Genomic DNA, 25210 nt, shown 5'->3' on the forward strand with positions numbered 1-25210 from the left:
ATGTGTGCGTTTGTGTGCGTGTATGTGCAAGTGTGTGGGAGTCCACTATAAGGGTGGGCTAAATGGTCCAGAGGTGCTTTTCCTTGCTTGTGAAGGAGGAGAGAGTGTGTTTGTCAACCCTGTTCCTGCCTCATGAGAGTTTTTCTCATTGCTGTTGCTATTCCCCAGCCCCTGGGAGCGTGCTGTTTGTCTCTGTGTATGTGGGTTTTGTGTGTGTGTGTGTAGACCTCTGTGTCTGGCAGGCTCTGGCCTAGGCCATTGTGCTGTAGTGCATTACTGTAGCAATCCACCGACACAGCGGCCAGCCAGATGAAGCCGTCCAGTTTATGGAGCAACCTGCAAACTCCAGCTGCTTTTGGTTGGGATTGTGCTTAGTGGTGAGATATAGTATTGATTTTCTCTCCTCGGTGCCCTTGCCATCCCTGCGTAGATATGCACCAGTGCTCAGCATCCATTCACTGAGAGAGGGGAGAGGGGGGGGAGAGCAGAGGATGATGTTTATGTGACGATACTGACCCCATTCGTTCACACGGAAAAGGCGTGGAACGCGGGGCGTCTAGACGTCAGAGGGGAATTGAGTTTGTGAGGCTCAGATTGCAAGATGAACCCTGAATTTGATTTCGGTGTTATACAAGCATTTGTTATTATATATCTGGGCGTCAGAGGGTGTTTGTGTGTCTGCATTCTTGTTCTCTATTACATGTGTGGGTTTGTGTGGATTTATGAGTGTACAAGGGTGTTTGTGCACATGGGTGTGTTAGCAAGCAATTTGGATCTGTGCTGTTGATGTTTGCCTGCATTTTTTTTTATTTGCCCTTGGTTTGAATCCCAGTGGGGAGCCATGTTCAGTACTGTTCCAAAGCCGTTCAGATCCCACTCTCCCTCCACTCCCTGCCCTCCCTCCCACCCTCTTTTCCTCTAACAACATGGTAAAATCAAATACATGGTCAGTCATTATTTGAAACATTTTTGTGAAACCCCCTAGCCGCACTGCAGCAGTTAATGTAAGCGCCTCATTACACAAAATCTTTCATACATAAATGATATAACTTAAAAATCTTATTAAGTATTGTATAAAAATATTAGTGTGTGACCTTTCTGTGAATTTTAATTCCGGTGCTTATAAAATGTTTAAGCAATGAAAACTGAATTGAACCTTCTAGACCATCAGTGTTAATAATACCTTTAGGTGTGCAGTACATCAAACATCACAGTACCAGTCTCTACAGTTCTCTTGTCCATGTCTGACACACACGCACACACAAAATATATCTCTCTCACACACACAGTTTCTCCAAACCATTAAACTGTCTTCAACAGAAAAATATAATGCAGTCAGTATCAACAATATTCTCATTCAGACTCCTCAGTCCTCTTCAATTTTCCTACCCATCATCCCCTCAAATAACACAGGACTTTAGTTTTCCATGTCTGACAAACTGTATTATAATGACTAAGATTAGAACACTTACTGTAAATGTTTGTCCTGCAGGTGAATGGATACCAATACTATACATGCTAATGTATAGTATAAGGGATCATGTTTGCTATCATGTTTGCTTTCTCTGGTTTTGTCAACAACTGACGATAACCCCCAGAAAGATTGTGAAATTATTTCACTGTGTTTCAAGTTTATTGAAAAGAAATACTAAAAAATGCCTTTTCATATCCCACTGTTTTGCCTGGCATGGACAAATTAATATTTTGCAGCTTCTACCAATATTTAATCAAAGTGAATCAAAGTGAAAGTGACTAGATTATAAAAATCTCTCTCATATGGTGGTCCACATCAGAAGTGTCACAAATAAAGGGGGTGGCCAGCCAAACAACTGAGAACAACTACTCTATATATGTATGTGTGCGTGTATAATCAGACTGTGTTATCCAAGCTAAGCAGCCCTACCCTGGCAGTGCTGAGACTGGGGAGACCCCGTCTCTTTCCAGATTCATCTCTCCAGCTTTGTTTGACTAAGTAGTGCCATGGTGTTGGTGTTGGAGAGGGCTGGAGTGGCAACAGCAGCAGCAGTGCAGCGTATGCGTGGGTTGCCTGAGCCAGTGGGGCTTGGCACAAAGAGGCAGCATATGTTCATGGCCAGCTTCCTTCCTCCTCTCCCATCTTTCTCTCTCTCTCTCTCTCTCTCTCTCTCTTTCTCTGTCTCGCTCTCTCTCTCGCTAGTTCACTCTCAATAGCCCTCATCTCCCCCGCCTGATTTTCATTCCACTACTTTTGGCTTTGCATGTCCTGATATCACCCGTGGGAGACAGCATAGTACAGAGATCAAAGGGCGTTGGTGATCCCAGCGTCCCTACAGAACAGCCCACCATGTTTCACTAATGCCATATCCCCGTCTCCTAACAAAGACACGCACATGCACTCCTCTTTGTCATTTTGTCATCTGGCATACGATCAGAGAATATTCGGTGCAGCAGGTAATAAGTTGTGGCTGTGCGGAGGCTCTCTGCTTCATTTTTGATGCCTTTCCAAGGGTTGGTCACCAGCACCATGGCCTGTCTCTGCCCTACATAAACACTGGCTGTTAGCCAAGCATGTCAAAACCAACCATTTCTGAATACTACTGACTAACTGGTAGATATGGACTACGGTCCTGTTGCCTAGCAAAGGGTTAACTGTGTCCCAGATAGCCCCAACCAGCTGTTTCAGCCTTTCACACCTTCTCTCCTGCTGCCTGCTCTCCTCCCTGCCTCTTGGACCAGTAAATGAACACTCATTTGCAAGTTAGATAAATCCTTTGAATGTATTATTGATGCAAACAAATTAGCCTGTGGGCCCCAGACAATACCTAATGGAGCCTTGGCTTATGGGTGAGGTGGTTTCCAGCGAGGGCACTGTCGGTGTTCCAGGATTGATGCCTGCTCTTCTGCCCCGTAATTATTTCTCCTACAAATTATTCAGCTGTTCTGATGCAGTTTGGGGTTTAAAGCAGTGCTTCTTATTGCTGCCTATGTGATTCCAGGCCTCAACCCAGCCACATTCATTAGTTTATTAAAGAAAAAAAAAGACATGGGCAATTAGATAACTGGGATAAAGCCACCGAAATGAGGGGATGTGTTATTATTCAAGTTTGTGCATGCTGCTCATAATTCACTGGGGTTTATGTTGGTGTGGCTTTTTCAAGGATATTGTCTTATCTTGTTGTTCACAGACACATTCATACATTTTAACAGCCTTGTATAAGCCTGTTCCCGTATTTACAGAGACTTAAACTGACTCCCTTTCACAAATATCCACAGAAACACTGGAAAAATGTCTATGGCCAGCACACAGCTAACACATGCAAAAGTGTGGACACATGCAGACGTGGAGATCCACACACACACATAGACCCACAAACACATTCATACACACACAGAGAACACACAAGTTCATTTAATTTATGCCAGCTGACAATAGCATGGCAGAGGCTGAGGTTGTAAAACGATGAGAAGAAAAAGTGAGAGAGGAGATGAGAGAAAGAAAGGACTACCATACTGTCCTCAGTGATTAGGACCAAGTATTGATCAGAGGAAGGAGGGGAAGGCAGGCTGAGAGGGGGAGGGAAAGAACAGGCCCCAGGGCTTGGGCCCCAACTCTCTGGTGGCCTCTGCTCTGTTCCTCTCCTGCAAGCTGGCCAGGGCCGTTGGGGGATACATCAAAGGGTCTTATCCTTCCATCCGTCCCATATGCATACACACAAATGCACATATTAATGCGTGCACACACATTCCTTTGGCCTTTGAAAAATGCTCTATTTGATGACATCATTTCCCCTTTTGTTTCACTGTTAGACATCGTAAATCAAAGCTGATAGGTTAACGCCAGGGTGTTAAAGAGAGCAACGCAGTCCTATTTTGATGGTGTGTGCAGTACTAGTGGCTAGTTTCCAAAGTCCATATGTCACTTTACTTCACATGAAAACTTCATATATAGTACATTCCCTTGTCTCCTGACACAGACCTATACACCTACATTTTAAATCTTGGCCAGGAAATAGCCTGAATATACCTGCTGTTTCTTCATAGCATCATTAGCCCAGCTTTACACAACATTCAACTTTCTGTCAACATATCATAGGACAAGTTGTCAATAGCTAAGAGCTGCAAGTCTCAAGCATAGCAGCAATCGGGCAACCAGATCAAACACACAAACACACTCACATCAAACGTCTGGTCATGGTGGTGTGTCTATATTCTCTCCCCAGTATTCAGTGTGTGTAGAGGAAGTACTCATTACTCTGTGCTCTCTCAGGGCCAGACCTGTGTTAATGCATTTACTCTTTTTTTTCTCTCCCCCCCCCCTCTGCTCCCTCTGCCTGCTTTTCAGCTGACTCTGGGCTTTGGCAATCTTATTTGCCTTTCAATCCAGATCAATCTCCATCTTATCTACAGCTCCTGAATCATAAACATTTCATAGGCTCAACCTTGACACTGACAGACATGGGGTGGTGAGGTTTTGGTGTAAAATGCCTGTGGAGGCTACTTGATGCTGGACTTCACTCAGTCTGAAGAAAATGTTCGGAACATCACCCTGTCAAACCTCGCATTCTGCACAGCTGTCACACTGTCTCAGCAAGAGATACACACAATGTTGCATGAGTGTGTGTCTGCATGCACACATATATAAAGTATGTGTTTGGTTTTGTCTGTGTGTATGTGTGTGATGTATTATTCATAAGAAGAAGCATTCATCTCAGTGAGACACCTTCAACAATTTGGAGACGTGGTGTGCTTAACGGCTTAATGTAGTTGCTTCAATTTGGCTCTCCTCTGGCTGATTAACACCGGCACTCCAGTCTTCACTGTGCTTTGCCTCACGAAGGATTAGGTGTTATAAGAAACATGGCTTCCAAGGGAGTTGATGAATATTTCCCCAAATTTACCTGACATTTTCTGATTTGATTTTTTCAGAATACCCACTTCTATTCAATTTCTGTCTCACTATTTAGTTGCTATCTGAGGGAGCTCAAAAGAGGTGAACACAAACCATGATATAGGCAAAACAAGAATGACCTTGAATTGCTGTGTATAGAAACTGCCCCACTGTCCCTATATGCTTTAACTTTTCTTTTCCTCATTTCCCTTTGTCTTTACTTCTCTTTCTGTCTCCTTTTTTGCAAAACAGCAGGTCAAACTTTTACTTTGTGTGTATGTGAATGCTGCCAACAGTAGAGCAGTCAGCAAAGTGCCACCTCAGCACCTGTGCTTTAATGATTAATACCATATTGATGGTCTCAATTAATTTCCTATTACACCACCAGAAGGCTGCGGTCGCTCTGTCTCTGTCATGGCCCTGCGCTTGTTTTGGGAAGCCTCTTTGTGGCAGCTGCTGGATGGAGATAGTATGCTTCTCACTACCTCACACACACAATTTTACAGACAGATGTACCAAACATGCACACACACAATCACACTTACTAGTATCTTAAGGAAACACACACGCACACAATTACACGCTGCTAGGCTCCTTGCATTTCACACACTTGCACACAGATAAACAAATAAAATGTAACTCTGTCTTTTTGTTGGATCATTTTAAAGGGGACTTACTGTGTTTTAGTTACAATGTTCAGCAATGATCAAAAAACTCTTTAGAGCCCCAGAGATTCAGCTATGCCTCTTTGTACCGTGCTCTGCAGCAATTTTACAAACCACTACTCTCACCTGATTGTGAGCCTTTGGTATAGCACCCTCCCCTGCAGTGCTGCTACATATTTGTAACAGTGTGTAAGATGCTGATTTATTCCCATGATGAGCTCTCTGAGCAGTGATTTGAAAAAACATTCCCATGACCTTAACTGTCTGTGGACCTGCTCCATGCATCAACTCGCAGTCAACACTGCCCCTGTAGAGAGGCTTGGGAAATGCTTGTGTTTGTCGATCAGATTGGCAGACTTCTGATGGCCCCTTTTCTCTTTCTCTCTTCATTACCTTTTCATATCTCATTCACGACTTCTTATCTCTGACCACTCCGTACTTCACCCCATAAACCCCTCTATCTCTCTTTAATGTGCACTGTTAATCTCAACCTCATTCTTTCACTCTGTCTCACACACATGCACATGTCTTTATTTTTCATTTTTTATGTGGACCCAATACACACCATTGGTTGCTAGGATACCATTTGAGCATTTTTTTTCCCAGGGGCAGACGTTTGATTACCCATTTTTATGGTGTGTATGTGTGTGTGCATTTGTGTGTAGAGGCCAGCGTGTGTGTGTCTCCAGAGAGAGGTCTTGCCAAGCTGAGCTCTGGGGCTGCTCCAGTATCCAGCCCAGTAATAATAATGAGCCCCTCACCATGCTTGACAGAGCACACAGGCTCAGCAGTCCTGTGGCCATTGCTGTTGTCATTGTGTGTAAGTCTCTTGATGCGTGTGTAGTCAGAGTACATATCTACATATATGTGCATTTATGCTCTACTAGTTTGTGCTTGACTGGGTCTGTTTTCTGTTACAACCTCAACAGTTGTTGTTGTTGATGCTGACAACCTGTGTTATCTATTGTTGTTCAGTGAGCCATTGCAGAAGCAGATAGTGGCCAGGTTGGACTGTCTTGCTGCTGGACACACATCAGTCCTCCTTGTGACTCCCTGTTTAGAAATGCACCAGCACATCTTTCTCCCCTGGCTGCTCCTGTGAAGTCCTGATTCGCTCACAGACACGGGCAGAGGCACATAAATAGCAACTGGCACGGGGAGAAAGACGACGCACACAAACAAATCAGACTCAGCACTGATATGAAAGGGTTGAGAGCAGAAGAGAGGGAGGGCATTAGCTGTGTTTTCCTCCTCCAAATGAATTGCACTATGCCCTAGGAGGAAGAGATGAAAATGAGAGAGCAAGCGAGTGGAAAAGACTCAGAGAAAGCCAGAGGTTGAGAGGTTATTTTGAGGCGGAAACAAAAGAAAAGAACCATGAAGAGAGAGCACATGGTTAAATCCTCCGTGTGTCTGAGAGAGCTCAGTGACTTCCTTTCCCTCCTTTTATTCCAGTGTGACTCGGTGTCACCTGGATTGCCACTGAATATTAGGATCAGTGCCATGGGCTCAGCCAAGGCCATTATGGCAGCCGGATGGGCTCCTGATGGCCCTTTCTCAGCTTGCCCCTGGGCAGCGTGGCCTCTCACTTGGGACCACCGCAACTGATGGAGAGGGTAGTGTGCTCTTTAAGGGCCTTAGGAAGAATAAGTAGGCTGTAAACTGTGAGTTGAGTTGTGGCAGCTAAAGGGGCTTCAATGCCTCACTGCCCGACTTACCGCCTGACTTACTGCCTGCCTGCTTGGCATCCAGAATGCTCCTCCATATTCAGGCTCTGGATACTGGCCTTTTGCACTTTTATTGTAATGCATGCAGATGCTTGGCACAGCAACAAACACACTCCACCTTTTACTGTGGTGCACTGCACAAATAAAATATTTCAAAGTAGGGAGGAGCCACACACAAAAATAGAGGAGCACTCTTGCACGCTCACTGACAAGTAGAGATGCGAGATGCACTCACATATGCACAATTACACACACAAGTGCACAGACACGTGCACATACACACACATATATACACACACAGACTTGTATTCCCCCACCCAGAGTGAAGTAGTTCTGCCCCTCTAAGCTGAGTTATTTAAAGCCCCGCTCTCAACTCCATCGGAGTGATTATGTGCTACTGAATTAAACATCACAGGCCTCAGCCCCTGGCTTCCTCTGAAACACGCTCAAACATGCTGGCCTCTTCCTGTTCCTCAAAAGTTCCAAGTTCTGCCTTTCATATCTCCCAGCCAGTACACTAGGTAGCGGAGGTAAAGAGGAGGAGTATGAATCTTCCTAAATAAGGATCTCCTGCTGTGCCTCCTTCTCTGGCATCCCTCTCACAAACCTTGGATGGAGGCAATTGAGGCAATTCACATTAAGAAACCCGCTGTAAACTGGCTCTTACCCCTGGGTTGGTACCCACCCTGGGCGTCATTTTAGCTTGGCACTCAGGCACTGTTATAGTTGGTGGCGAGCCGGGTGCAGTAGAGGGTGAACTGTAGCAGTTAAGTTGAGCGTTGACTCCAGACACCCCAATTAGGGTGTCTGTATTCTAAACTGGGAACATTTAAACAAAGAGTTTGTCATAGAGGACCCAGAGAGGGGGGGGGGGCAGGTTCAGATAGGGGATTGCTCTGCTACCTAGACAGGCGCTTCAGGCTGTTTGCTGCCTTTTTGGGAGGGTTTGACGTGGGGTTTTGTTTACCTCGGTGTGTGTGTTTGTATGTGTGTGTGTTCATGTACTGCATGTGTGTGTCTGTGCTTCTGTGTGTCTGCACGAGGCAAAGGCACCAGCCAGCCACCCCCACATTCCAAAACACACCCGTTGGCAGTGAGCGATAAAGGTTCCAAACAAAAGGAAGAAGTCTTGTGCCTTGTGGAGGTGAACTTACAGCACCACAGAGGCAGTTGACCTTGAAATGAGCAGTGGTGTTTGGGGACAGGCGGGGGAGGTCGGTGTTTAAGAGTGCAACCTCAGTGCCAGAGGCCAGGAGGCTACCTAATGACTGGCACCCCACGCCATCCATCACTGTGCCACTGCCAGGGCAACTGCCCACGCACAGCCGAGAGAGCAGGGCCTTAATAACCCCTCGTACCCGTTCAGTGGACCACAGCACATAGCATCAAACACATGCATATAGTACACACAGGTGTTCCTTTTGCACATGCAACTGCACAGACATATGTAAAGATGCACACCACAAACTCGAATATGCATCGCAAGCACAGACAGCATGAATATGCAGTCAAAATAGCAGATGCACTCAGACTCACAGCTCATTGCGCTTATTCTGCATGCATACTGATGTGCATACGCCAACCAACATACAGAAATCTGCCTCTAGACACTCATTCACATGCTATTTATGATTTAATGTAGGCAGACGCAAACACATGCGCCTCCCTTCTGTATTTATACCTTGTTGCTGAATTTTTGTGACAAAACAGTTGACTGCTCCTGCTTTCATGATGTTTTGTATTGAAATGGATATCCCTGTAGCCTACTAGTTCAATTCTCCCATGAAGAACTGTCTCATTCCTTCCCTCCTTTGCTTATTTTACCCATTTTTTCCTCAGAGTAAAAGTGGAAAGGGGGGCTTTTTTCCATACCTGAGCCCCTGGATGCTCTGCTCTCCCCTTCAGTTTGACAGGCTTTGAAGCCCCCATTCCTCGGTGTGGGTTATTTTATCAGAGAGTAACAAGGTTTCCACCTGCACTCCCAGGCTCATCCACGTTGCATGAAGCATCCCCTCTCAATTAAGATCCTTTCATGTTAATGGTGTTCTTATCGCTCCTGTGCATGGGTTGTGAAAGCAAGGCCTACTATGGTACAGTACAACCATTGAGCAGCGCTGTCTGACAATATAAGAGCTGTTACTCTCATTCTTCTTTCTGTCTCTGTCTCTCTGTCTTTTCACGTATCTCTATCTCTAACTCTGTCTCCTTCCCTTGCTCTCTGTCTCTTAATGAGCTATGGTGGGCTGTTCGAGTAGCTACTACATGGAGGTGATTCAGGAGAGTGGCAAATTTGTGGCAGGGTCACATTTAGTGAGACAGCAGAGACATTACTTGACCACACATACCAGATTCCACCAGTAGATGTGCTTTGTAGTCAAGTGTCAGTTAGTTACATCTCAGCCCCAGCTCAACATGCTCATTCACTACCTCACATTCAGCACAAAGTAGAAGGTCATTGTATCTGTCTCCACCAACATCGAACTCCGTCTGTGTCCTCCGCTCCATTAGTGAATCTCACTCTCTTTCTCCCCCTCCTTGTCTTTTGGAGTAGAACAGGGTGTATGACTTCAGGATGAGGTAGGCAGTCACTGAGCGATCGTAGGAGCACTGGCTTCCTCTAAGTGCGTGGGTGCCAGAAAAACCTGTTGCCTGGCTACAACAGCACCTTTATCCTCTGGTTGCGATGGCGATGTCCTGCATATCGCATATGCATGTGTGTGCAAAGTGTTGGCACACCAACTTTTTCATGTGTGTCTCATGCACTGTTTTAGACTGTTAACGTGCGTGCACGCCTGTATGTTTTTTTTTATGCGCATGCATGCCTTTGTACGCTGATGTATTTGTGTGTGTTTGTGAGAGAGAGAGTGGTGAAAGGAGGGGCAGGAAGGCGCTCCACCACCCACTCAGCAGGCCTTCCGCCCCCATGGCTGACTCCCCAAGACTCTGCTAGTAATTATCTCAACATCTATCCATCTGTTCTAGGGAGGTGCAGTAAACATTAACACAACACAGCAACATCAAAATGCTGGCTGGAGACACGTTACATTTTACGCATGCACGATATATTCATGCTTTAAGAGGACTTAACATATGATTGGTTGGCACACGTGTATAGATATGGCCAACATGCTGACATGCAGTATTTATAGGTGCAAACTCACATACACACACAGTATCATACAAACATATACACATAGAGATACAAACACTTTCACATCCTTGCCCACATGCACACCACAGGCTCCTGCAACTGTATCCCAGTCTTCCCTTCCAGTGCGGAAGTGTAGCTGGAAAGCTGCCCTGAGACCCGCATGGGAAACAAGTGAAAAAACAACCAAAAGACTACATTACACAATTAATCAATAAGTTAATGAGATCTCATTTTCTCTGGAAAATAGTATCCAGGCAAAAAGTTCCCCCTCAGCCTTTTTCCCCCTACTCCTAGAGAAACAACTCCTAATATTACACTGTGGAAAAAGAAAGCAGCCAGCAGGAAATTAAATTAAATTACCATCCTGATAGATTTATGTGATGCTTTACATTTTCATTGTGTTGTTTTCTTCTCAGAGTGGAGGTGGGCCTGAGTTGGGAGAGAAATGTTAAATATGTTGTAAAGTAAAAAGAGAGAACTAGGCAAAACAAGACTGTGGAAAGAGAGGGAAAGTTCCTGGCAGACAGATAGAAGATTCCTAATAGTAAAGCACAGCCGCACATATTACTTGTCTTTGGATGAGCTGTAAGGCTGTCACATGATTTCTTCCCTTTTGTTTAGAGCATATGTGTGTGCGTGCATATTTGTGCGGCTATGTGTGAAAAGGTAGGAAACAGCTGGAAATGTGGGTGTTGGAAGGAGGAGTTTGTGCGTATCCATGTGTATGATTGTGTACAGCTAACCCTTGTGTGTCTTGTGAGTATATATGTGTCACAGTATTCTAATGAGTTTGTCCTTGCTCAGTCTGTTTATGTGTGTGTGTGTGTGTGTGTGTGTGTGTGTGTGTGTGCGCACACTAATACGTGAGCTGTGTGACTATTCATATTCACTCCCGTCTGTACCCATACATCCACATACGTTTATGTACACTCATAATTGAATGAAGCTGTCTACATTTGATGCTCTCATTCCAAGTAGAGATTGAGGGCATCTCTTCACTATTGACACAGCTGGTGATGCCATCTGGGGGCATCACACACCACCCTGCGCCATCTCCATCCAAACAGGGTAGCAGTTGTCACCTAGTGTCCATACCAATGACAGGGGACAAGGAAAGCAATGAGATAACATACTGCAATGTCCAGCTCCAGTGGAAGTGGTGGAGGGAGGTCATCTGTCCTCCTGAAACTGCTTTACATACGACTTGTTGCTGTTCCATTACTCGAGGTGTGACTGCTCAGACAACTTGAGATGGTTATGGTTGATATGTGTGGCATGTTTTTTCAAAGAAGTAATAGTTTTTTTGGATCTGTGTGCCCCCAACCACACCCCTGTCTGATGAAAGGGGAGAAAGAGAGAGGGAGAGTGGGGATGTAGTCTTAGATTAATGGTACACACTGAGAGGGAGCACAGACCTACAGTAACAGCACCTTGATTTATTTGCCACTTAGTACTGATGAAGCTTCAAACTGCAGTCACACACACATGTTGTCACAGCATTTTTCTCTATCAAGGTCTTTGTTGGTTGTCGATTCTTGTGTCTTGTTTAGCTGCGAGTGCATGCACACATGTAAGTGTGATGCATCCTTTTTGCTTATGTTTATTCATAGATCTCATGACAAATACCCAATTCCATATACTTTATACCTGCTTATATTTGGCTACCCACAGGTCAGTTATAATCAGTGCAACTTTTATTTGTATCCTATGCGTCAGTGTTGGGATATTGTGCTCTATTTGTGAGTTAAGTTTGTGTGGGCTTAGTGGCACTCGGATGTTTATAATAAATTGGAAGCGATAAGGACTGAAACGGGAACATTCCTTGTGTGAGTCTTTGCCATGCTCAGTAATCAAAGCCTTTCATGATTACAGAAGCGAATTGATGTTACTCACACCAGCACAACATTCCTTTAAACGCTACCTATTATTCATAAGCTGTCAATTTAGGGAATTTGCAGAGGTAACCCAGTAACAATTTGCAGGCGGCAAATTGTTGAGTTTTGACTTGGTAAATACAGGCAGAGTTAATTGAGGGCATCAACTCACCATGTGGGAGGACTTGACAAAATGCCATAAGTGTGTTACATGAGCACACATTGTAATTATCACACATATGCACATACAAATACACACATAAATGAGCACAGACACTATTATACACATCCAAGCACACACCCATTTGGAGATACAGAGATACAGATAGCCACATAATGAGTGAGATTATTGCAGATTTCTGATTCCAAATTTGTTCTGCTCCCTAGTTGTGGTTTGGGTTGTGCATTTACTCTCTTGTTCTTTGGCTCTGTCGTGTGTGTGTACTATCCAGTGTTTCTAGTTCAGCAACATTTTATTTCTCACCAACCAGCTGGCATGTTCCACATAAAAGCCCTCACAGCTGAGCCGCAGTATCTATGTGTCACTACCACTCCTTGCTGTTGTATCCTCAAGAAACCATGCTCTTAGGCGGACTGTCCATGGTGTCATCTTGTCTAACCTCCCCCTCCTGTTCTCTGTGTGTTCCCCACAGAACCCTGATATTGTGCTCGTCCACTATTTGAATGTTCCAGCCATTGAGGATTGTGGGAAACCATGTGGTCCAATCCTGTGCTCCATCAATACAGACAAGAAGGAGTGGGCCAAGTGGACCAAGGAGGAACTGATTGGCCAGCTCAAGCCCATGTGTGAGTATTTGAATAATCACATTCAGGACTATGCATTCATCAGTTCTTGTCACCCCGGTCTCAACTTTTATTCATAGCCTTTAATATAAACAGCTGCTGTCTCCTCTAAGACAGCCTTAATAGACTTTACAGTTCTACTTGCATGGAAAGACTAAACATAGTGGCTGTTGTTTTCGTCTGAGGATTTAATGTCTAGTCCTATTAGCTGATAGCTGGTACACTAAGTGCCCTCAGCACCTCAGTCAGAGAGCATCTTCGGCCAGTGTTCCTACACTGTTATATGAGTGTGTGCTCTTCCTGGAGCTGTCTGCTAGTTATGGGTCAAAGTTCAGCTCTTCCCCAGACCTCTGGCACCACTCTGGCCAGGCTGAGAGTGTGCCTCCCCACTGGCCCAAGGAGGAAGTGAAGGCAGAGGAGGGCAGCAAGCTAGTTATTGATTCATGTTAGTGTGTGGGAGCAAGAATGTCTGACTCACCAGAAATCCCCCTCCACCCCCTCTCTGGCTCGCTCTACCAACCACCCGGGACACTCCACCAAATGGATTGATCCTTGTTGTTATCAGCTTTACTAATGCTCTGTGAGATGCACTATGTGTTTTTATGAGTCTCCAGACCTGCTCAAAGATTGAGGCAATGTTTTGGAAAAAGTCAGGGTTTGTTTGATGATGATAATAGCCAAATGGGGACCTTGTGGGGCATTGAAAATCTTTCAGAGAGCTGTTAAGATACCTTTAACAACCAGACTGTGATTCGGGTGTGTCTGGCAGAAGCCGGCAGGGCCGTGACTGATATTCCGATGGCCAATTATTGGTGATGTGGCCAGGTAAAGAGGAACGTGTCAGCAGCTTTACAAGCACACACACATGCTGGCTGCATACTGACAAGGCAGTCCAGACCATCACCACTGAGGTCTTGGCTATATTGTCATCCTTCTCACTGCTCTGCTTGCTATCACTTTTAGGACATATTTTAACATAAAGCGTTACCTCAGGACAGCCACTGAACAACAACAGTCTACTGTATTCATTACGTCTGTGGCTTAATGTAAAAACCAAGCACCATTTGCAGTAATGCGTAAAGTCATTAACTTTGGGAGTTGTTGGGACAAAGAGGGTGAGTGTGAGATGCCTTCTAGCTGCCAGGCTACATGAGGGGGCTACATAAAGAGCAAAAAAACCCTTTCGTGCTTTCTGTCTTTGCTTTCTATCTTTCTTCTCCTCTCTATCCCTCTCTCTTTCTCCTGGACCAGCCAGCATGTCAACACAAGCTCAGGGATGGAGCAACATTGCCATCTAGTGGTCCTGTGAGATAACAACCCCCATTCCAATGTAGGGAGCAAATACTTGCAATGAGTTCATGCTGTATTATCCATGCATTATTTAATCTTAAATTATACATTAGGTCTTAACGTACATTGCATTTTTCCCAGACTGACCTATTTCTTCGAAAACCCAACTCACATGTATTAGTACATTTCTACACTGCACAGGAATGTTTTTTTTATATAGCAGGTTGAGATGTTGTATAGATGAACTAGCTAGACAGATTTCCCCTTTTCCTTTATCAGGAATAGGTAAAACCATCAAACTCTTAAGTTTGACTGTTGAGTGCAGAATTCAAGATTGCAGGAGTGAACAGAACAGTGTGTTTGACACTGGGTCATATATACTGTATGTGTGACTGTATTTAAGGAAATTGTTCTTATATAATGATGATGTTTCCTATTTCATGAGCTGATTTTTGTCAGCACATAAACCCTTAGTTTAATGTCAAATAGATATTTTTCCAGAACATTGTCAACGTTTGCAATATAATTGCCCTCTTCCGTCTTGCTCTTTCCTTTTGTTATTCTCTTCACGATATTTCAGTGCGCAAACCGTTTGACACCTCTAATGATACAAAAAAACAACAAAGGAAAAAGTGTGGATTTCATGGATCAGTAGAGCTTATTCTGTCTCCCCACGACAAAAACACACACACACACACACACACACTCATGCTCTCAGTCACAAAAACTTTCACATGCACGGATGCTCACACGAAGCAGTTGAAATATAAGCCCTGTGAAACATGGCCTTGTCTGACCTCTTCCTCCTTAACGCCCTGCGGTGTTTGATGAGAAGGAGAAGAAGCAAGTGGGGAAGAGGGGGGGTAAGAGAGTGGCATCACTGCTCAGTCACGCTACAGTTCCATAGACAAGGCAGCCAGCTTGATTCACTCTTTTGGTCTAATGCTATAAACACGCAGCACTCTTTCCAGCCATGCCCCTAGCCTGCTGACAGATAGCGCATGAGCGGCTTTAACAAACACTCAGACAGACAGAAGGCCTGTCTCCAGGCTAGACAGACAGGGGCAGAGAAGAAAAGACCAAGTCAAGACAGACAGGGCTGGCCATCATGTAAACTATTGTACACCACTGTCCCATATAGTGCCCAGTGGTGCAGAGGCAACCAGATGGGGTATGCATGTGTCCTACAGATCAACTGTGTTTGTCATTAGGGCTGTGTGATGCTGCTCATGACAGGATGCAGTCATCAGGATGATGATGTGACTGGGTTGCTGTTTGGTGCCTCTGCTGTCGCTGCCACTGGGATTAAACCTAGTGGCACTGCTCCTGTCATGTCTGCTTTGGAACATAACCCTCAGTGAGAGGAGCAGACAGGCAGACACGGTGGTAACTGTACGTCAACAACCCAGAGCCTCCGGGGGTGATGGCCGTCTAGATGAGGAGGGCTATGGCAATTCTGGCATGAGGGATCAGGGCAGGGTGGGGAGACAAGATTGTTTGGACAAATAAGGATGGCAGTACATGGTGGATGTAAGCTGTTGTATTAGGCTCTCACTCTTGCTCTGTCACCCTCTCTGAATCAGATCAGCAGAACGGATGCTCTTCTGTCCTGCAGCCTCCCTGCTGGCTTTGTCACAGAAAGGGATTCATGACAGCGTTTTTAGTATGCCTATGGCCCTATCATCTCTGTGTCAGTATTACTAGCATCATCTAATTTGTACTGTTTGCATTACACATTGTCAGGAGGTGAATGGTGTCTCAAGCCACACTGTCTAATGGGATCTCCAGACAGACACAGTTTTTTGCTCAGTAATTATAATGACATTAGATGAAACTTTCCTGTCACATTTAGTGTCCAATCTTTTTTCATCTCAGTCACTCTGGATTAATGGCTAAATAAATCTGACTTTATAATAGATCAAAATGAATCCTGTTTATGTTTCTATAACCTGCCACAGTGAGTTGTCTGTGGAGCGTATGATCTTAGCTTGATCAGAGCAGTTCTACTGACATCTGCTGGTGACCAGCCTGTAATCTGCCAAAGGATCTTAAAGCTTTCAAGTTAGATCCTTATCACAGCCATCCAATCATGTTTCCCAGCTTTATTCACTTCGCTTTAACTAGCTCTGTCTTTAATCTGCATTACCCTCACCATCTAACGCTGTTTCCATCTCCTTTTATCTCATATGCAAACAGACATGCGCTAAGCAAATTCTCGCTGTTTTTCATACATGCTCTAAACCTTACTCTCTTTATATATCTTGCTTATGCATATTTAACCAAAGGACTGAAGTGTAGAGAACTTGAATTAAAGCAGGCTTGATTTTGTTTGATAGTCTAAATATGCTTCACTTCTGAAATATTACCTTTTTTCCCGGTTGAGAGGCAGAGCACTGCAGCACTCAGTGGTGTCTTCTACCACCTTACAGCCACTAAAACCACTATCTGTCTCATCAAAAGTGGTGGCTGGTTGGCAAGTGGAGCGATGAAAAGTATTAGGAGTTGCTAGCGAGGTGTGACTGAAGCAGGGAGTGGAGCTTTACTGGAGAAAGCCTCTCTTTTTCCCTTGGTGCAGCGGCAGATCCAGCAGCAGTGATGTTCCTCCCTAGAGGCTTTCCCTGTCATAGGTCGGGGTGAGGGTGGAGGGTGAAAGGACTGGGTGTGCTGTCACCTTCATCAGCATGCAGTTTGGGGGGGGGGGCACAGAGAAGCAACTGACACTGACACATGGGAGGGAAAGAGGCACAAAAGACAATGAGCAGCACAGTACAGAAAGCATGACATTATAGTGAAGGGAGACTAGATAAAATCAGCTGTTCGGTATCAAATATATTGGAGTTTATAGTTATTTCAGTATCAAGGGAAGACGGGATACAGAGTGTGGTACTTACGCATAATCGGAACTAAAGGTATTGCCACTCAAATTCTACTTATAAAACTACTACACCATTTTACCTTTGGCCAGTCAGTGAGTTGATTATTTCACCTTAGGAAAACACAGAAATATTAATTTGTCTTGAGGTGTCCAGTGAGCAGAATGAAGTATACTGGCAGATAGACAGAGAAAGCAGAGGGTGGGGCGGGGGGTTGGCGTGGCTGGTGGTCTGTTAGGCTGGCTGACATCTCTGTCTCCTCCTCTCTCCCGGCAGTTCATGGCATCAAGTGGACTTGCAGCAATGGGAACAGCAGCTCTGGCTTCTCAGTGGAGCAGCTAGTGCAACAGATTCTGGACAGCCACCAAACTAAGCCACCTCCCCGGACTCACAACTGCCTCTGCACGGGCACCCTGGGTAAGGGCTAGTGGGAGGGATGGAGTTTGTTCTCAAGAGACAACTCGAAAATTCAGCAAGAGAAACAAAAAAGGCCATAAAGATCCTGTTTGTTATGTGGTAGTTCCGAGAAGGTGGTTGAGGTCTTTTATTGGTATTGATTTATAGTGAAATTGAGTTTCACGGTTATTGGCTTATTATTTTTGTGTACTGATAACTGTGTCAGGGCCATATCTGAAATAGGCCAGCTGTTCTCGAATGTTATGCTAATCAATCAAATATTTTCAGCTGTGTAATTTCACTGTAGGCTGTCCCTCAGGAAAAGAATGTAGAGCAGTGGTTTATTAATTTCCAAAACAAATTACTCTGGATAACCCCCAGTTGCATTTATATTTCTGAAGACTTAAGGTAACAAACCATGTAAAATTTCCCATACACTTCACTCACTGTATACTGAAAAGAAAGACTAATTTTATCATCCCCAGGCAAAAACGTCTTTCACAAACTGATGAATACAAAAACAAACAGATCATCCATCTTTGTCCCTGCTTTCTGAACAATAGTATTCCCAATTCCTATTATTCTTAATGTATATAATACCCATCCAAAATCCCCAACCTCTTTTGCTCTGTTTATCCTCATATAGGTGCAGGGAGCAGTGTGCACCACAAATGCAACAGCGCCAAACACCGCATCATCTCCCCTAAGGTGGATCCCCGGTCAGGGGGCTACAGCAGTGCTCACTCTGAGGTACAAAACAATGATGTGTCGGAGGGGAAGACTGAGCACAGTGCCCATGGTGGAGGCAAAAGCTCTGGGGGAGGAGGCGGAGGGGGCAGCGCCCGGGAGAAACGCAACGGCAAAGTCCACAAGCCTGTCCTGCTGCACCAGAACAGCACGGAGGTATCATCCACCAACCAGGTTGAGGTCCCTGACACCACACAGAACTCCCCTGTCTCCATCAGTAGCGGTCTCAACAGCGATCCAGACATGGCTGACAGCCCCGTTGTGACAGGGATGAGCCATGTGGCCTCTGTCATGTCTGGCCTGTCCCAGAGTGTCTTTATGTCTGAAGTCACTGGAGACCCTGTCTACAGCATGTCTCCTACTGGGGGTCCCAACAGTCACCTAATGGGTGCAGATGCCACCTCACAGGGCTTGGTGCTGTCTGTGACCTCTGATCGTCACAAATTTGCCTTCCCCAGTGGAGGAGTAGGGGAACCTGGGACTACCGCGGCAGGAGACAGTCTGTCCATGCTGTCTACAGCTGGGGTGTCTGAGGAACTGGTGCTCTCCAGCAGTCTGGACTCTGGAACCATCAAGATCCCGGAGACCAATATGAACTTTGACCCTGACTGCTTCCTGAACAACCCCAAACAGGGCCAGACCTATGGAGGGAGTGCGATGAAGACAGAGGGCAACTCCTCCTCAACCTCATCTTCCTCTGGTGGCAGCAGTAGCACCAACGGCAGTCTCCAGCGCTCCCCTCCCATGTCAGACAATGGCTACACCTTCAGCTCAGCATTGGTAAAGAATATAAAGACAGAAGACACATCCTTTGAGCAGCAACTGGCCAAGGAGAGTGGCTACCAGGTGGGGGCAGTAGTAAACTGTGGCAGCGGGGTGTCTGTGTCATCTGGTGCTGGTTCGGGCCAGGGCAGCCTTACTCTGACCCCAGCAGGCTCCCTGCTTCCTTCTGGTGGGGGTCTGAGTCCCAGCACCACCCTGGAACAGATGGATTTCAGTGCCATTGATGCCAAGCAGGACTATACTTCCAGCGCTACCACAGTGAGCTATGGTCAGGCCATGTCAAGTCCTCACATGCAACATCAGAATCGTTCACCCAACTTCTTCCTCCAGGATGCCTCTCAGAACAGCCAGGCTCAGCAGGGGAGGCCCAGCATGGGCCAGAAAACTCATTTGATGGAGCACAACTCCCATGACTCTGGAGGTTATATGGGGATGCAGGTGGTGAAGACGGACTCCCCTGGCAGCAACGGTCACCTCCACCACCACCACCAGGCCCACCAGACCCAGCACAGGGCCAACTGTAATGGAGGCTCACCTACTGAGGGACCCGGCCAGGCTGGCTCTCTGCAGCTGCTACAATACCAGGGGACCTTTCCTGGGCTGGGCACTGAGCACGAGGAGGTGGTCGGTCTAGAGCAACCAGGCAGTGTGAGTTCAGGTCAGGCTGGAGCTGAGAACGGAGCTGAGAATCTACTCAAGCCAGGAGACCACATTCAGGCCTGTGGGGCAGGAAATGGAGAGGGAGGGGGTGCAGAACACTACCTGCAACAGGCCTCAGACGGTAGTGGAGGAGGATCTGGAGGTGCAGGAGATGGGGTAGCAATTCATAATGGAAACAACAACAGTGATGGCAGCAACCGTTCGCAGCAGCAACAGCAGCTGCAGCCTCTCCTCCAAGGTACAAGCATGGTCCAGGGACTCTACAACGCTGTTGGAACCCACCAAGGCCTAGGTGGAGCAGCCAGTAATGGAGGAGCAGGAGGGACAGGCATGGAGATCAGCCTGGATCACTTTGACATCTCTTTTGGTAACCAGTTCTCTGACCTCATTAATGACTTCATCTCAGTGGATGGCAGTGGAACTACCATGTCAGCTGGAGGGGCCCTATATGCTCACCAGCTAGTCACATCCCACAGCTCCGATAGTCAGAACACGGCTGGCGGGGCCACCCAGCAAGGCCAGGAAGATGGAGGGGCCAGGGGATCTGGCTACAACCCCTCAGAGCTCTGCCTTCAACCCTGCTGCAGTCCCCAGTCTCTGAGTGGAGGGGCTGGAGCAGGGGGAAACACGGGAGAGGCAGGCTCATTGTCCTACATGAATGTAGCAGAGGTGGTTTCTGCAGCTGTTGCCCAGGGGATGGGGATGCTTCAGGCCACAGGCCGGCTCTTCATGGTCACCGACTACTCCCCTGAGTGGTCCTACCCTGAGGTGAGTGAAAAGGCTCTTTATTTTGTGTTTTGTTCTTTGTTTTAATCTTTTTTCTATTATTATTATAATTATGTATTTTAAATTAATTATGTATAATTATTATTATAATTATATTATTATGTATCAGCCTAATTGCTGAAGTGGTGAATCACAAGGAGTCCACTCAACAGATTTTAATTGTCAACAGTTCAACAGGTTTTAAATACAGTAGGTCAAGTTTATACCACTCATCTAAAATACTTATTTTAAAATAAAAAACATAATTGGATGATTAAATTGAAAAGATGAATTAATAATTTCCTTGATGATTTTAATTGACAGTTCATGTATCTTCACAATTTTTACTTCCAACAAAGTGGTTTAGATAATGTGCAGCCAGTTTGTTTGAGGTGTTTTTGTTTTTTCCCTTATTTATTATTACTTATTATCAAAGTCGTCTTAGAGTAGGAAATATAAAACCTTTTGGATTCATGGGGACATTATATAATGATGGAAATCATTTAAAACTGATCTGTTTGTTCTTTTTTTCTGCAAAAATAATCATAACAAGTTTGAGTTTCTTCAATCAGGAAATTAAACTCCTCATACAACAAAATGTTATTTTGTAAATTCTTTTATCGACACAGAGAAACGTGACATGGCAAAATAAAGTCTTAGCTAAAATATGTACACACAAGTCACAAAAGTATTTATATGCTTCACTGATGCAGAGACATAAAAACAATGAACCTGAGAAAAACAATGCACGTGTGAATAATCAATCTTTTGACTATCATTTGATCACCAAACACTCACCCTGTAGGCTTTAAATGTTGTTTACAAGAATTGTAGCTTTTATACTAAAGTGTAACTAAACCCTTGTGCACAGACAAAAATGTAAAAAATGAAAAAAAAGGAAATAGAGAGAGCTATTGGAAAGGTGTTGGGGAGGGTGTTTCGGAAGCCACTGGACCATCCAAAAGCACTTCTGATTAAGTATAATGGCCCCATAGGAGCTAAGAATACCACTCAGGGCTGAAACATACTGTGACCTCTTCTTCATATCGTTTGCGTTAACAAAAATATTGAATCTTTAGACAGTTAATATTTGCCTAAAAAGAATTTAATATTAACCAGTAAAGATGCAAATATAACCCTATCAATCATCCATCCATGAAACTAAATGTGATTTAAGGTTACACAATTTACATTGTATTTATGGAAAGCAGGTAACTTACATTACAACTTGTGCATGTCAATTACAATATTTAATTTACATGCACGCATTTTGAAAGTATTTATTGCAGCAGCAATAATGTATTCAAATGAAAAGCCACACCTGTTCCAGTTCTTACAATCGTTTGCTTACATCTCATTCTGTGGCAGCCCAATGACCAAACAATATACTGTATGTGGGACTCTTGAAGATATCTTTGATAATGGCACTGGTGAGGAAGAGAGAGGCCAGTAAAGTGACAGTGAAGATGCATTCACAGAGAATGAGCATTCACAGAGAATGAGCATTCACAGAGAATGAGCATTCACAGAGAATGAGCATTCACAGAGAATCAGCATTATGTGCCATTTTGCAATTTGCGAAGCACATGCAACAACCACCACGTATTGTCCAACATGTGCATGAGAACACACAAAATGTAACCACAAATGAGAGACATAATGTGAATATTTAAATGTTTTTGTTATTGTTAGTATTATTATTGTTATTATTATTACTCTTGTTTGCCGCTTTTTGTTAACGTGTTGAGACATTAACTCTATGCGACCTTATATGCAGATTTCACAGACATAGCGTAAATAGATAAATATTTCTTCAGCAGTAAGTGAGACAGTGCTCCTCATTGTTTTGAATTTAAAAAAATATACCACTAGTCACAGGGAGCTAGTAGAGGAAGTGTATTAGCATGACATGCTGTTGTTTCTTTGAATGAATCTGTCTAGATAATAGCATCTAGCATAAGCTAAATGTTTGAAAAGTAAATGTAACATAAAACAAATGAGAGCCATTATGCAAGCAGACAACAATGGCTGCAGCATTCTAGATCAAGTTTGAGTTCTAAAACTATTTAACTGAAGTATTTTACCAAAACATATGTAGATCCCTGAATATGTTGTGCATCCAATCACCCCTTTTCCACCACTCTCATAATGCACAGTCTTGCCCTTATTACAATGATGTTGTCAGCAGTAATACTCTCATCCGACCTCTGGAGGGTAGCACAATATTTGAATGTCAGTGTTGGCTGGGTGTTTTAGAAAAATGGGTGTAGTGAGATGATGTTGGTAATCCACATGGCGGCAGCAGAGATCAGTATAAGGTAGTTTTCTTTTCCTTGGTGTCATTCTTATCTTTGTACTCTAGATGGCAGGGTACAACACATAATGTATTTAGGGATACTTGCACCTGATTTGGCAGGTTTGTTGTGACTTTGTTTTATCCATTCATCCATTCTTTTTTTTCAGGGTGGAGTTAAGGTGTTGATCACTGGGCCCTGGCAAGAGGCCAGCTCAAACTACAGCTGTTTGTTTGACCAGATCTCAGTCCCAGCCTCTCTCATCCAACCAGGGGTGCTGCGCTGCTACTGCCCAGGTAAAAAAGGAGATTGCTCACACACACATATCAAAGAAGAGAAGCGATGTTTACAAGGAGGTTTCACTATCACTATTCATGAACCATCAGATGACCTGCTAGCTTATTCAACTTTACTACTGAAGTTAAATGTTTTTGTTCTGCAATAGGCCATTTTACTTATTTGTTGTTGTTTTTGTTTTTTTTCCTTTATTGTTGTTTTAGGGCTGGGGCATTAGGATGGTTGTTGTGCCTAGTTTTGTGTTTATCAATAAAATATATTTTATTTATCACATATATTACTAGCTTAGGGAAAACCATGCAAGGCAGATCAATGGTAAAATGATAATGGTAAAAATACATTATGGACTTTTACACATAATTTAAGGGAAGCAATTGCTTTTAAAATGAATATCAGCATTTTGATAATAAGACACTGAAAATCGAAGTCAATTTTGTAACAATAAGCAAAAGCAATGCTTATCTGAACCGATGTTTTGTTGTCATATACTTTAAGGTCTTGTATCAAAGCTACTGTATGTGTACCAAAAAGTCAAAAATGTTTTTACTTAAATAAATAAAGATGTAGCAGGTTAAGCCTGATTGTGTTATGTGCTGTAATAATGATGATATTTATAATAACATTTAAATTCTAATTGTCATGTAATTTAAGCCCTAAATTAGTTTTTTGTTTGTTTGTTTGTTTGTTTGTTTGTTTGTCTACTCTGAAAGTAGTTGTGCATGAAAAGTTGAGCTAGTCACTGCTAATAAACAAAGACCTTATAATAGTGACATTGTGTTTACTTAATGTAATAAATTCTCATTATCCTCTCTCCGCCCAGCTCATGACACAGGCCTGGTAACACTACAGGTGGCTGTCAGTAATCAAATCATCTCCAACTCGGTGGTGTTTGAGTACAAGGCCCGCGCTCTTCCTTCACTGCCATCATCTCAGCATGACTGGCTCTCGCTGGATGGTAAGTCTCTGCTCAGTTTCAGTGTTGGTCCCCCGACTTGACTCTTTCTATCTTCTATCTGTCTTCTGTCATTTTTCCTCTCTGTTTTCTTTACTCATTACATCTTTGTTTTACTTCTTATTTGTCTGTCTGGCTCTCTAAATCTCCTGTGGCCTTATTAATTTTGTTATTTTTGATTAATGATCTGCTGGACCATCATCCATTACAAATCGCCTTTCTGCCTTTGCTTTAAACTTATTTGTACACATTCACATGCATTAGCTTTCCCTGGAGCTAAGGAAGTCTGCAGGATATTGTTAAATGCTTGGGAACATGCCAAAAGCTAAATTGTGACCATACTTTTTTTTTTTTTATCCACACGTACTAAAAACATGTTATATTTATTTATAAATGGGCAGTTTAACTCACACGTTGTATGTTCATTGCTGTTGTTAAATGTTTTTGGTGCACAAATAGTCAGCTAAGCTTGAATTGTGGTTGGGATTCATGTTGTTACATCCCATATATCACTAAGTTAGAGAAGATAATGAGTTGAATATTTTGTCTAATCTTGTGTTTCTAGCAATAAAACATGCTTGTTCTTTGATCCTTGACCAAACATGATAAATGGCACAGAACAATCTTTGATTTGACTGCTCCTAAACAGTATGTCTAGAGATTAAGTGAAGTAAGAGCCTTCAGAACCTTGTTAGGAGAGTGATTGAGAGGAGAGGAGAGATTGTACATTTTGTTGGACAATAACTCAATATTTTCATTAACTTGTAATGGAATTGCATTCCTATATGATCATACCATGTTATTGTTTTATAAAACTCTGTTGTCCAAGCAAATTAATTGGAGCAAATTGCATGTAAAAACATATGCACAGTTTATTACTAAATATCAGTTTATTATTTGTAGTATTATTAAACAAATACCACTTTGCATAATACTGCTATATTCCTAAATATGTTAATATCAGATAAACAATATTGTGATATTGATTTCAGCCATACCATGCAGGCCCACTTGGCGTTATCCAAGACAAAGCGCTTTGAGAGTTTAACTTTGTTGTGTTAAGAT

General features: G+C 43.8%; 1 protein-coding gene across 1 annotated transcript in view; it reads left to right on the plus strand.

Moving 5' to 3' along the window:
* The window catches only part of camta1a (calmodulin binding transcription activator 1a), a 271771-nt gene that overhangs the window by 222849 nt on the left and 23712 nt on the right, over positions 1 to 25210 (plus strand). The window contains exons 6-10 of the mRNA XM_035657274.1: positions 12938 to 13091; positions 17528 to 17668; positions 18294 to 20605; positions 23066 to 23192; positions 24014 to 24148. Of these exons, the coding sequence (XP_035513167.1) occupies positions 12938 to 13091; positions 17528 to 17668; positions 18294 to 20605; positions 23066 to 23192; positions 24014 to 24148 (2869 nt within the window). The remainder of the gene's footprint in view (positions 1 to 12937; positions 13092 to 17527; positions 17669 to 18293; positions 20606 to 23065; positions 23193 to 24013; positions 24149 to 25210) is intronic.

Source organism: Morone saxatilis, unplaced genomic scaffold (assembly GCF_004916995.1).
Source record: "Morone saxatilis isolate NCDOM2014 unplaced genomic scaffold, NCSU_SB_2.0 Contig15, whole genome shotgun sequence".
NCBI lineage: Eukaryota > Metazoa > Chordata > Actinopteri > Moronidae > Morone > Morone saxatilis.